Below are 13,530 nucleotides of genomic sequence, written 5' to 3'. Positions count from 1 at the left end.
GAGAGCCACGAGGTCAAGTCCTTCTCTCAGCCTCCTTCTCGCCAACCTAGACAAGCCCAAAGTCCCCAGCCGCTCCTCAGAGGACATGCCTTCCAGCCCTGTCACCATCTCTGTCGCCTTCTTCTGGACACGTCCAGGGACCTTCACGTCCTTCTGAAACGGTGGGGCCCAGAACTGCACACACTGGCTGGCCGTGCTGTGTTTGATGCCCCCCAGGATGGGATTTGCCCTCCGGGCTGCCAGGGCACACAGCTGATGTACTGAGCCTGCTGTCGGCCAGCCCCCCCAAATTCCTTTCTGCAGGGCTGCTTGCCAGCCACTCCTCTCCCTGTTTATGCTTGTGCCCAGCATTACTCCGTCCAAGGTGCAGAATCTGGCACTTCAACTTGTTAAATTTCATCCCATTAATCATCACCTAATGCTCCAACCTATCTAGATCCCTCTGCAAGGCTTCTTGTCCCTTCAGAGAGTCAACTGCACCTCCCAGCTTGGTATTGTCGGCAAATTTGTTAATGGTGCATTCAACTCCTGCATCCAGATCATTGATAGATATATTGAACAGAACTGGCCCTCAGATTGAGCCCTGAGGCACAGGCAGAATATCCTACCCTAATAAATAAATTCCACAGAGGTGTTAGTAACCACAGAGAACTAGAACAGTTGTTTTAGGTGTTATTTGGCTCAGCCCAGCAATGATTGGCTAAAATACTACACTTTGCCTATACAGAAGATCAAAGCAGAGAGTTCTTTCTGGCCTTCGTCTGAAGGAAGGTACCTTCAGCATCCCAGCACTCTGTCATAACACTAGCCTATTTTGATAGTGATCCAAAACGAAGAGTAAACCTGAGAAGACCCCCAGGACAATACAACTTGCTCTTCAATTCAAGAACAAATGAAGCTCCTTCCTGAATTGTGAAATCCACAGCACTTGCACTATCCTCACAGATGTGGGTGACACTTATGGATGAGGAAATGTCACTTTTACAGACCTATATAATAAAGTAATAACGTAATACTCTTTTTTTTTTTTAACAACCAAACAATCCCTACTCTAGAATTCCTGTTGTCTGTACTGCTTTATTAAAGTGTAAATATTAACAAAGTGACAGCATAATGTGCCGGGCTCATGAGATTTAACTGGAACAGGGTAACAGATTTTGAAGGTTCTGTTGCATTACGAATCTTAAATTTCCCCAGTGAGTTATCTGACCATACATGTAATGAAGCTGTTTCTTGAATTAAAAACATGCCCATCCAAATGTCCCAGGACAAATCCAATCCCTATCATTAGCAATAAATAGTATTTAATAAACACACACAACCTCCATTTCTGGAAATCTACCAAAATGTCTCTCTAGACTCTTTCCTTCTAGCCAAGTAGCCATTTCTGTGAATCTGAACTTAAACTTACAGTCGTAAGTCCTACTGCATAATTGTTGCTGCAGTTTCTAAGTCACTACATAATACTTGTGTCTTACAAGCTTGACCTTGTTCCTATATCTGTAAACTGTAAAATTGTTGTTCAAGTCAGTGAGAATGGATTTAAACCATTTGCTATTCATAGTACTATGGCTTGTAGCATTCTTTTTATTGTACTGCTTGAATTTAGTTTGTCATGCATTGTTTGGCCCAGACTCGCCCCATTAACTTCAGAAACTTAAATGAGATGCCTAAATTGGGAGCAAAGTGCCATAAGCTTCCTAAGTGTGTCAACAGAGGGAAACAGGCAAATCCACCTATGAAAGATCTAACCTACCTTCTGAACAAAATTCTCCCTAAATTGGAAAAGGGAGAGCTTTTTAGGGAGTTTAGTAGTTTGCGGCAATGCTTGTACTGTTTCTCTGCTGAAAGGCAGGTCGCAAATTTGGAACAAAATGGTTAAGCAGATTGTTTGCTAGAAAAATCAACATCAGACTTGCATACACCTGTAAAGGTATATAGAAATATCTCTATTAAGGAAATAATTAGAAAACCTTCCTGCTCTTATTTTGCACCAAATTTGTCAAATATCTAAATTACAGATCATTATAGTTCTAATGGTATTGCTAGTAAAAAAACAAGCATAACAGCCAGTAAGAAGCAAGACTGCAGTCCATTTACCATCAGGTTAGCAGGAAATAAATGGCATCTTACTATTGTTCTCTTGCATTTATGCAGCTCTATTTCATTTGCACATCTGTGAAGAGCACTGCTGTATAAAATGTAAATGAGCTGTATAAAGAATTTAAAACTTTCCAATGATAAAATGTCTCAACAGCCTTTTCATCAGATTTACCAACAAACTTTGAAGTCCGTGTTTGTTTTTAAATCAAAACACCACTATTCTTATTTAAGCACAGCGAGCAGGAACAGTTCAGCTGCACTTGCATGTCGGTTTATTCAGAGAGGGTATTTACTAATTCACTGATATCCCATTGCCTCAACAAATAAGGAGACAGTCCTACACGTCACCCTCCACTCTTCTTTGTTCATGCCTCTTCCAACTGCTGCTCTGGGGGCAGAGCTCTGCAGTTGGACGAGCTCCCTCTCCACTTATCACTTGCTCTAAACATGGGAACGGAGTGAAAAGGGAGCTTTGAGTACCTCTTCCCTCCCTCACCTTTACCTCCTGCATTTTATTGTCACTCCATCTGAGAGGAACCAGGACCAGTAATGCCATCCTTGTTCATAACACTTCATAACTGGCATTATTCTACTAGGAGATGGGCGTTCAGCTGAGATAGTCGTTGCACTTCTGGAAGATGGCTTTCAAGATAGGCCTCCCACCATGACATTGGAGAAGGTATGAGAACTGGACTATTCTCATATCCCCTTCCAGGCTGGATCCTCCGTCCTCACAACAAACACCTTCAGCTGTCCCAGATGTTTTAGACACCGTTTTCTGTTTGTAGGCTGGTGTGACCCTGACATCCCAATCAAGATGAAGACCTTGTCAAGAAAAGCCACTGTACAAGCAAATCTGAAATAAACTCACAGCCTACATCAGCCAGAGCCAGACGGGGAAAAGTGGAGGCAAGGGATGAAGACCAGGGTAACAAAAATAACTTCAGCAGAGAAGCAGGAGCTCAGATGGCTCAGCTTCTAGCAAAACAAATGTGGCACATGTCCCTTCACAAACAAAACGATGGGTAAGTAACTGGAACTGCGAGCACAGTCCATGACATTCTGTTCTCGCTCAAGTCAAATCTTCACCGTAACAGGATTTTACGCGTTCAACATTTATATTTGTTACCTTCTCATAAGCTTTTCTTTTTGTTTCGGAGTCCATCCAGTCATTTTCCTTTTCCAACATGTCAATAAAAGCCCAGCGAATTCCTTCAGTCAACTCCTCCATCTGCAAAACATTTAGCAAACCCCTCCCCAGTAAAACATGTCATGGCAGAATCATTATAAGACAAGGTTTGGTGCATGCAGGAGCGATGGATTTGGGTAGACCATAAATGATTCCAAATCAGACAGTATCTGCTGTTCTTTCTTGAAGGCTAATGTCTTCTGTCTCCAGTCCTCAGACACTTCTTCTGAAAATAAGTTTCTTTCCATTTTCTTTTCCTTCAGGTGTACCACACAACCTGCTCATTGCTGATCCTTTCACATCACAATTGTGAAAATGTCTGTCTTGAAATCATAAAAAATACTGGGAGATTTTCAGTGATTTGGGGAGATTTCTGACACTTTGGTTCTAGATCACTAGCCCATGCAGAAGAAGGAGCCAGCTGCAAGGCATTTGCACACATAAAGCCCCTTCTGCAGAGAGAGCATCCGTAGCCTCGTTTGGTTTATGTCCGACTGCGACATGCCTTATTGATGCTGCCAAAGGACTGAAGTGGGGCTGACAGCATCATGATCCAAATACAAAGCAGTATCCAAATATTTAGCCTGCATTTAGCTGTGTTTGTGAAGTCCTCCTACCCTTTACTTCTTGCAGGGATAGAGGCCATGGCTCACAACACTGAGCAGCCCTTACTGCTTCTGGGGTCTCGGACCACCAGTGACAGCGTGCATCTGTGCAGAGCTAGGAAAACCCACAACCATTGTAGCTTGGCTGCTTCTTCAGACACCTATACAAAGCCATACGTATGACACAAGCAAGTAAAAAAAAAAAAAAAAAAGGAGCATTTAGTCAGTATGCACACTAAGAAAACCCTGAAATGACAGAAAACAAGAACTCTAATGGCTAAGAGATGCACTGTATCAGTCTAAAGAGCAGAAATGTCCTCATGCCTATGCATGCATCTGGCAGCCTAGCCCAGAGGTGTACACCATCACCTGCTTCTGTTTACGTCAATAGATGAACCTCATGACAGATAGACACTGAGAATACTGCGAGAGTGAGGCAATTCGGGGGATCCAGCCATTGCTTGAGTCCTTTAGCACAGACCAGAGTTGAGATAGCACAAGACATGACAGATAATCATTACAGGAAGACTTACTGGATCTTTGTGGTATCAGTTATGTTACATTTAAAAATAATGAAAATGTCAGTACCAGAGACTTATACAATTTTATTCTATAGATCTAGTAGCTCTGAAATGTCATTAAAAGTGGGGACTAAACCCTGGAAAGTAACGTTACCTTTAGCTAAATTGTCATTTATGTATCAGATGTATATTTTAATCTGGAACTGTTCTTTATCTGTGGTGGAGCCAGACAAAACATAGCAAAGCTCCTTTGATTATTCATTTTTTCCTACCCTTTTCAAAAAACATTTTCTTCTTTTTAGAGACAATATGGGACAACTGGAACAGGTCTAGCATTAAATATGACTAAACAGTCAACATTCACCGTAAACTGCATCCCAGGGAATAGGGTAACTTAAAGATATTGATGACAGAGCACTGACTCAATTAACTTGGTGCACTAATGAGGTGAACTCCCTGTATTTGGAGGTTAGGAGTTCAAACTCAAGCTCTGCAGCTGGGCCCTGGTGTATACTTAGGCTTTATGCACCAGCTGTAGCTGCAGGGGGCAGGGGGAGAAACCTATTTCTGCTATCAAAGTTATTACTGAAACTGCTCAGGCATAGCTGTAAGAAACACTGCAGGCACTCTGGCTTAGAAACAGTGCTATATTTAGACACAAATAATGTCTGTCTTGATAAAAGGAGAGAAGTATCTAAGGTATGAAACATCAGTGACAAAACATGGGGGGAAAAGAATCCATATTATCCATAACGCAGGATTTGCTTATCATAGACAGATATATGCCATGAGCCAGGAAAAAAAAAAAAAGAAAAAAAAATCTGTGCAAACAAGAGTGCTTTTCTCAAGTACTTTCTTACTGCTTAAGAAAGAGAAATAGAACTGAAAACCAGTGAAATGAAAATTATACCACCACAAATGATTAACTTGAAAAGCACACTTCTAAATGGATTGCAACAAATTTCGCCTGATCTAATTTTATCTCCATGGGCAGTTCACTATAAGTCTGAATCTTGTGATCTACACTATACACTTTATATGCATTTCTTCCTATGGATGCTACTGTGAATTCAGATTTGACGATTTTTCAAAGATTTGGTCTGAAAGGAATGTACATGCTAAGAAATATTTTAATTAGGTCACATTTCAACAGAAAACCATTCTCTATCAGCTTCCCATAATTTTCCCTCACACATACAAACATGAAAAAGTGTCCATCCCCTCCCTAAAGTATACATTTCTTACAGTCCTTCTCTTCCCATTTATCCTGCACAGAGGTCACACTGTGTATCCCTGAAGTATTTTTGCCACTTTACTGCCAAACAGCACATTACAAACTCGATCAAGAAGCAGGGGAGTGAAAAGCTGGATCTCAGGGAGGAAAGTCCAGCTGAAGGCAAGCAGCAAAAGAGAGGGAAACACACATCATAATGATTTGGACAAGCCAAATCGGAGTGTTGGTCTGTCTAAAATGGAGTCCTTCTCTGAGAAAACAGTCAAACTAGATAAAGTCAAAGAGACAAACTCAGGCTACTGAGCCAGGCAGCGCAGGACTATTGCAGAGCTGTCGCTCCCAGCGCGGGATGCTGTTTCACAGGTTTCCTAAACGGTTTTGCCTCTCCTGCACCGAGAGCTACGTTCCATGACTAAATTAGTTAATTTTAAACCGATTATTGTTGGAAAATCAGTGGCTGGAAAAGCAGATATTGGAATGCCTTATGAGAAAAATACGAACTGAAAATAAGTCATAGATTATTGTGAAGGGTAATCAATCATTTTAATATGTTTTTAAGAGAAGTGATAATGTAGCTATGTTTGAAGTGTTAGAATGAGGATGAACATCCAGCTAAAAGCTATTCTCTGGACTCAGCAGCGGGGAAGAGTACTTTCCTTCTCCGTTGAGCAAAAAAGATTTGAATCACAAATATAAATTCTCACTATGTGGCTCTAAGCTTCCCTTAATTTGGGCCAGACAGCAGTTACACTTTTCTTGCTTAGATTGCAGGCGTAGCACAGTCAGCTTTAAAAGGGCCACCCTGAAGCAGAGAAATCTTGACCAGTCTTTTAACTAGTCAGTAAAAACTTTACTATAATGAGTTACACTAGCTACACTAAGCCATTTCTCATCAATACCCCTCACTCTGTTCCTGCACAGCCTGGCTGTCATTATTTACACTGATTAATGGTGTTCAGCCTGGTTTTGATCTGGCTACATATTTGTCTGAAGGGCTGCAGATGGAAAGAACAGGCAGTGCCCAGATGGACAGAAAGGTGACGTTTCTTCAAATTTGTTCCATTTTCTCCTTGCCTTTTTTTTTTTTTTTTAATTAAAGCATTTTGAAGAATCGCATCTCTTTTGGTCTAACATCAGAGGCAATTTGTAAGGAGGAAGCCACTAATTAAAAGTTTCTAGACAGAGATCTCGGAGGACTCACCATCTCTTTCTTGTCTTCTTGAAAATGGGCACTCACAAACATTTTACCCACAACGTAAGGGAGAGCGCTTTCAACGAGGTCCACACATTTATCCCACTGAGGCAGCAAAGTTGTGGTTCCGTGGATCACCTGTTGGCAGGTGCATGTAGTAGGTTATAACATCATACTGTTTAAGAAGAACAAGTCTGCATCCACATACAGTATAGTCTAAAGTGTATTTGTCAAATAGCTACCAAAAGGAAACAACAATGAGGCTTTATAGTTACTTCTGTTTTCGTCAAGTGCTATGACAAATCTTCTGAACTCCACAAAATATCTGTAGGATTTTACACTTAGAAACAGTACAATGGTAATGACTTAGGCTAGGCTTGGAGGGTTAGTTATGGGAAGACATTCCCAAGTGCCAACTTTAGGCTAATCTTGGTAGTCTTTCTGTGTTAAGTGGAGAGACACTTTCCCTTAGAAAATCCCTGCTCTGAGATATCGCTTGAAAAAGTTTCTCTCTCTCCATTGACTAAGTGAGAAGCCCAGGGAGATCATCCTCATGAAAATGAGGTCAGTCCTTATGAAACACCTCCTACAGAGCCCTCCACTGCCATGAACTTATCTGTGCTACCTAATGATGTCTAACATTGGTAGGTACGTGTCCACACCTTTTTGCCATTTACCTGTCCAGCTACTCTTCCCACAGCCTGTGTAAAATAAATAGTTGCTTTCAGCCCCTTTCCCAAACAGAGTATTTTCAGGAGAAAACAGGTTTGAATCATCAAGAACACTGAATACATGTTTGTCCCCCCAAAATCTCACTCCATGTTGTGGTAGAAAGATGTTGGTAGAAGAGCTCGCATATTTTACTGAAGGAATGGTGGGTAAATACACACTTCCAGGCTCTGACGATGTCCCTGCAACACCATACATGAGCCTCAAAAGACACATAGTCAAGAATGGTCAACACACCAATGAACAAGGCAAAATAGAGCTCAAGCTCATGGCTGCCTTGGTTTCGGTCTCTCATGGGAAGCACATTGTTACTGTGGATGCTTACCTAGTTAACATTACATTTCCTCATCAAAGTAGAAGTTCATTTTTAAAAAGTACACACAACAAAATACAAGATGGGTCCACGTAAGCAGTAGCAGCACTGATTTAAGAAACTTTTGTGTTTTCAAGGTTCAAAGATTTCCCTTTTACTTAAGGAACTACTTAAGCTTTTTCACAGAGAACAAGCAAAATCCCAGTCCAGTAGTTAACACTGAAAAAAGCAGAGTACAGTCAACACCAGACCAGGTCAGGGGGATAGGGATTTTGGCCTCTCACAGATTGTACAAGCCTCTTAAGCACTGATCTAGCAGTGTCTGAGCCTCTTCTTTTCCCCGTCTTTTCCTCCTTTGAGCCCAAGATTAAATTTCTAGCAAAACTGTAGGGTTTGGATTTATTTTTTTCCAATAGGAAAAGATTTCATTGGAAAATTCCAGAGTAGCTTAACCCTCAGCTATTGAAGGTCAGATATTTTGGTAGTTCAAAGACTGATTTTCTCCATCATATTGTCTGTAATTAAGCTTAATCAATGACTCAAACACACCAGTGAATTGCATTTTCAAATGCTTTTTATTAATACTGTATGTGTACTAATAGATTTTCAATGACAGAGGGAACACTGCTCCTATAAGAAAGCCACATTAGCCAAACCAATACATAAGGTAATAGTTTCCTAAACAGAGCCAAATTTGAAAATAAACTCCGTTTCCAAATTCTTCAACCCTCATATATAACACAGCACTCAAGGAAAAAAAAAAAAAAAAAAAAAAAAAAAAAAAAAAAAAAAGAAAAAAATTTCTCCAGGGTGCAAGCATAACCACAATGGAGCTTTCTCCTGATGCAGGGGAAGAAGGGGAGTCATGGCATTAGTCATCAGAGCTTGAAATTCTTTCCAAAAACTCTGACTACGCATCAGCCGCAGGAGGAGTCAGGAGGCAGAGCTGGCTTTTAGACTGTGACATATTATTATTACAACATAATAATTATCATTATTTTGAGGGAGGCTTGACTGTAAGGAGGACAGAAAGGCAGGCTGTGAGACCAATAAAAACAGAGCTGAGAGGAATACATTATATCCCACAGCTGGTTTATTGATATTTATGTTACAACAGCCAACTACAACTCCCTCAAAATGGTCCTCCTAATATTAATGGACCACTCTAAAGCACGGTACTCCAGGTAGTAACAGTGACTATAAATAGCAGGTTTCCAGCCCTCCCAGTCAATTCAGAGCTCCACAAGACAATTAACCAATCTCTTCCCCGGGTGCCACTGCACATCCGCGAGGACTCGAAGCACCACTGCAGAGGAGATGCTGATAGCTGCTGACGTGGCAATCCCAGCACTTTCTCTAGAGTCAGCAGGTTTGTGCTATTTCTCAACCTGAAGTACTTTGAAGTTTCATCGTGTCTTTCTCCCCCTCTTTGCAAAGAGTTTAAGTGTCTTGACGGCAAGATTTCTATGTGTAAGATGTAAAAGCCACCAACAGAAAATGAGAACCTGGTGAAAAAAAATACTATGCTTACGGTGGGTGAGGATGACTGACAGACTGACTGACTAAGAGATATCTTTTGCTTTAAGGGTCACTGGTTCATCTCATGGTCATGCCTTTTTAGCAGTCATTCAATGTTTTCTTCACTTACCCAGCAAGGGGTTGGTGGGTCCTTTTTAAGATCCCAGAGGACCTGCGTGCCTTTACCCCTCCAGCTGCCGACTGGAGAAATGTTCAACAAAGCCTTTGCCTTGGACTCCATTTCTCATGTCCTTTCTGCTGACCTGTGAAGTCTGCTCCCCTGAGCTGTTTACTGCGCTTAACTTTAGCTATTAACTATTGAGCTATTGCTGTTTACTCCACTTAACTAACTCTCCACCTCCGAGTCCCAGGGGCAGGTAATGGGAATGAGCCGCTGACTCACTGCCCTTACTGTGCTGTTCTTAAGTTTTCACAACCACTTACATGAAACCCTTGATAACGTTGTTAATAAGCATCGAATCAACTTGAATGAGATTTCTCCCTAAACTTCTGGAGAAAATACCCAGAGAAGTGACAGCAGGTAGTTACTATATCAAAACACACAGTATCCAAAGCTTAAAGTTTCCTTCCAGGATTTTTTCTGGCCATAATATAACTCAATATAACTCAGTATTATGTTGCAGACTGGCTGATGGCCAGCATTAATTTATTTTACCTGGCTAGCAAGGAATGTCCCGGGGGGGACACACTTACAAACTTGTTGTTGTGGTTCTGACAGCCAATTTCTCACATTTTTCCATGAAGAAAAATGGCATCTTTAACAAGACTGATTTGAATATGATTTCAGAAGTATAAGAGACGGCCTTTCCTGTGTAACTTCCATCAAGCTATTGGAGTTTATTTTTAGATATTTGATCAACTCAGAACTATTCCAGTACTACTCAAGGAAAGACATTATGGGTGCTTCAATTAGCCACCCACATGCCTCACCGGGGAGAACAGAGCACCCACACCTCCTGTACCACACCACTGCCAGTATTATGCCAGCCTCCTGTCGTCATGATGTCACCAAGCAGCTAATTTTCTTAATGACAAACAAAAAGTTCACCATCTACGCTAAAGTGACATGGAAACAAGCCAAAGCACCTTTCTGTTTCAGTTTCACCCTTGGTTTTCTTGAAGAGCCCTCACACTGCCCACAGGATTATCAGGGTGGCTTTCTATTCAGGGTTCACTTAATCAAATATATGTGTTTTACATAAATGCCCATATTACTTGATAGATAATTAGCTCTGCTCTCGCATCTTGGCACAGTGATTAACGCCTTCTGGGGCTTCTGCAGCCCCAAGCTGGAAGGCACCTGATTGACTTCTCTGTGGAAATGGCTGGTGTATGGATGTGCTGGAGCTCATGTAAAGCTGGCACTAGAGCATGACAGAGGTTTAGGCAAGCTTAGAAAAGCTGAAATCTTAGACTTCTGTTTCACCAGAGCTATATTCACACATGCATAAACAGTAAGGTTTTTTTCAAAAGCTTAGGTTTTTTGGCCAAACAGGTTTGGCCTGCAAGAATAGCACAGGTCACAGCCCTGGCACGTTACTAAAAAACTTTCCAGCTTTCAAGTTTCTGCATAAGACTAAGGTTTTTAAAGGGGAGGTCTCGAAAACTCCTTAACATAATCTAAAAGACATTTTTCTTTAGTGTCATATACAAGAATATGTGCGCCTTAATTGTTTTAGAGAGAGTCTTCAACAAAAAAAGTTTATTCAATAAATTTATCCCGCATGGAAAACATTTCATGTTTTGCAAAGGTATAAGCAACCATAAGGGAAATCAATAACGTCGACGCTAGTACCATTGTAAATGCTATAAAAACTCTAACTTACCCGAGAAAATTCCAGCCACCGATACTGAAAACGTCTACTGAGGTTAAATAACCTTGAATAAACCATCCTCCACACCAGATAGTTGGCAAGAGTCCTGTTAAATCAGACATATTTTTATCAGACATCGAAATGCATATGATGTACCACAAAGCACTTACAGAAATAGCTCTACAAACATCTCAACTGAATGGTGGAAATTTCACCTTGAAAATTAATGAATGATGACCAAATTGATAAATCCCTATTACACAGAAGAATCTGTGTGATTGCAGCCAGTTAATATGTAATTGCACCATGATAACCATCTTCTAGGGGATATTTATAAAGAGTCCATCTCCTAGCATGTCATTTTTAGGTAATGCTTTTTTCAAAAGGCAGTTTTCATTTTCCATAGAAGTGGCAAGAACCGTGTCATAATAATAGCTGCATAAAAGTTCTATCCGGAGATAAGAAAATAACTGATTTTTCTTTTGTAAATCAAAGTGAATGTTATCTCTCTGCATTAGTAGGGCATATAAATCATAACTATGAAACAGAATAGATAACAGTTCATCCCATATATACTATCATTATCTCATATTTGTCTCTTTCATTAGAAGTTATCAATATGCTTTTAAAAGTTCTTACTACCCACAGAGTTATTAAAGTATTACCACTCTTATTTTGCAGATGGATAATTGAAATACCAAAAAGGAGAAGTCTCAGTAACAAGAATCTCGTAAGAACAGAGGCTGAGACACCCAGGAAGAACTTGTTTAAAATACCCAGGAGACCTGACGTCCATGCCCCTTTTCTAAAACTTCAAGCACTTGACTGGAGGATTTATCTAGTCTAGACTGAGCTCTCTCCACGCTCAGCAGTGGCTGTATGAGGTAAAGGTGCAACGTGAAATACGCAATTCAACTTCAAACAGCCTCAAAACAAGTCCAAGAATGGCCTACACGTATTATTCTCATCTTGTCTTATAAATGACGTATTTTTCAAGGATAGTTATTGCCCTAAAGCCATGGGTAGCCAAATGTTTGCTCTTCACTGGGATACACATAACATTTTGGGCAGGCCACAGACTTCTCCATAGGGAGGAAAATTGCTCCTCTGCAACCTCAGGTGCTGTTATGGACCAACTGAACAACTCTCCCATCTCTAATAATCCCATTTCTGCCATCTCCCGTTGCCACAGGTGTGGAGCAGCATAGGTGTTGCAACAGCATCACTCCATCAGCTTCATTCATGGACACATCCCATACTGTCCCCTCCCCTGAATCATAACGGGTTATAAACACACTTTGTGGGCACGTTGCCTTCACAGCAGCATTCGCCTGAGCCGTAACTTGAGTTTTCCCTCTAAGCAAGCTCCAGTCCACCCACACAAAGCCTCCAGCTCAAGATAAGTTGCTGCTGGAGGCTTACACTCTTGGTCACTCAGCTGGAGAGGTGATAAAGAGGTGAGAACGGAGAACCCGTTTTACTCATCAGTTCAGTCTGCAGATACTTATAGGTCAGAAATAGGGTCAACTCGTTTCACGCAGGAAAACTTGAGGGTGCAATCTCAAGGCAATGGTCACCTCAAAGGCCTGATGCTCACTAGTCTTTGTGGCCAGTGGCAATTTCTACAGGGGAGCAGAGAGTTGCTGGGATGCCTAAGTCCTGCCTTTTATACTTCTCATCTCTCACACTGGGCATATTCCCTCTTTTAGTATACAGATATATAGTACACATAAATCCCCACAATAATTGTAAAACCTAACTGAAAAATCTCTTTAGCATGAATAATGTACATTTATAACACAACACATGTTACAAAAGCCAAAACAGGTAGCTCTGCTTAGATAATCCAACCATTTTGAGATGATGCTTAGGGTCATTAAAAATTCATTCCAACCTGTGAAATACCAGACAGTATATAGTTTCTCCTTAACACATTTCTGACAATGTGGAATTTCCTCACTCAATGGCAACTGAAGCACCCTAAAAATGCTCAGCTCTCACTGGTTTTGTAAATGACTTGAACTCCACAAGCCTCACAACTATCTGCCTCAGGTATTTCAGCAGAGCTGAACGGTATCCATGGTCCAGCAGTAACTACTCTGTGGATCTAAGACAGTATTTATGCAAGTCCTACATTTTATGGTACAAATTTCTTAGGGTAAGACTGAGCAGAAAATGCCTAAACCATTACCAGCTATAAGATATGCAGCATGAATATACTGGAAATCGGACACTGCTTTTGGCTGGGGGGCGTCAGGAAGCTGGTCTCAGGCTCCGCTGAAGATGGGCAT

General features: G+C 41.0%; 1 protein-coding gene across 1 annotated transcript in view; it reads right to left on the bottom strand.

The window, feature by feature from the left end:
- The window catches only part of PHEX (phosphate regulating endopeptidase homolog, X-linked), a 95,816-nt gene that overhangs the window by 47,650 nt on the left and 34,636 nt on the right, over positions 1-13,530 (bottom strand). The window contains exons 10-12 of the mRNA XM_010571276.1: positions 11,252-11,345; positions 6,854-6,982; positions 3,233-3,334 (exon numbers count right to left, since the gene is read on the bottom strand). Of these exons, the coding sequence (XP_010569578.1) occupies positions 3,233-3,334; positions 6,854-6,982; positions 11,252-11,345 (325 nt within the window). The remainder of the gene's footprint in view (positions 1-3,232; positions 3,335-6,853; positions 6,983-11,251; positions 11,346-13,530) is intronic.

The sequence above is a fragment of the Haliaeetus leucocephalus genome, unplaced genomic scaffold (genome assembly GCF_000737465.1).
Source record: "Haliaeetus leucocephalus isolate CR32 unplaced genomic scaffold, Haliaeetus_leucocephalus-4.0 Scaffold317, whole genome shotgun sequence".
Classification (NCBI taxonomy): domain Eukaryota; kingdom Metazoa; phylum Chordata; class Aves; order Accipitriformes; family Accipitridae; genus Haliaeetus; species Haliaeetus leucocephalus.
This window is presented reverse-complemented; position numbering and strand designations above follow the sequence as displayed.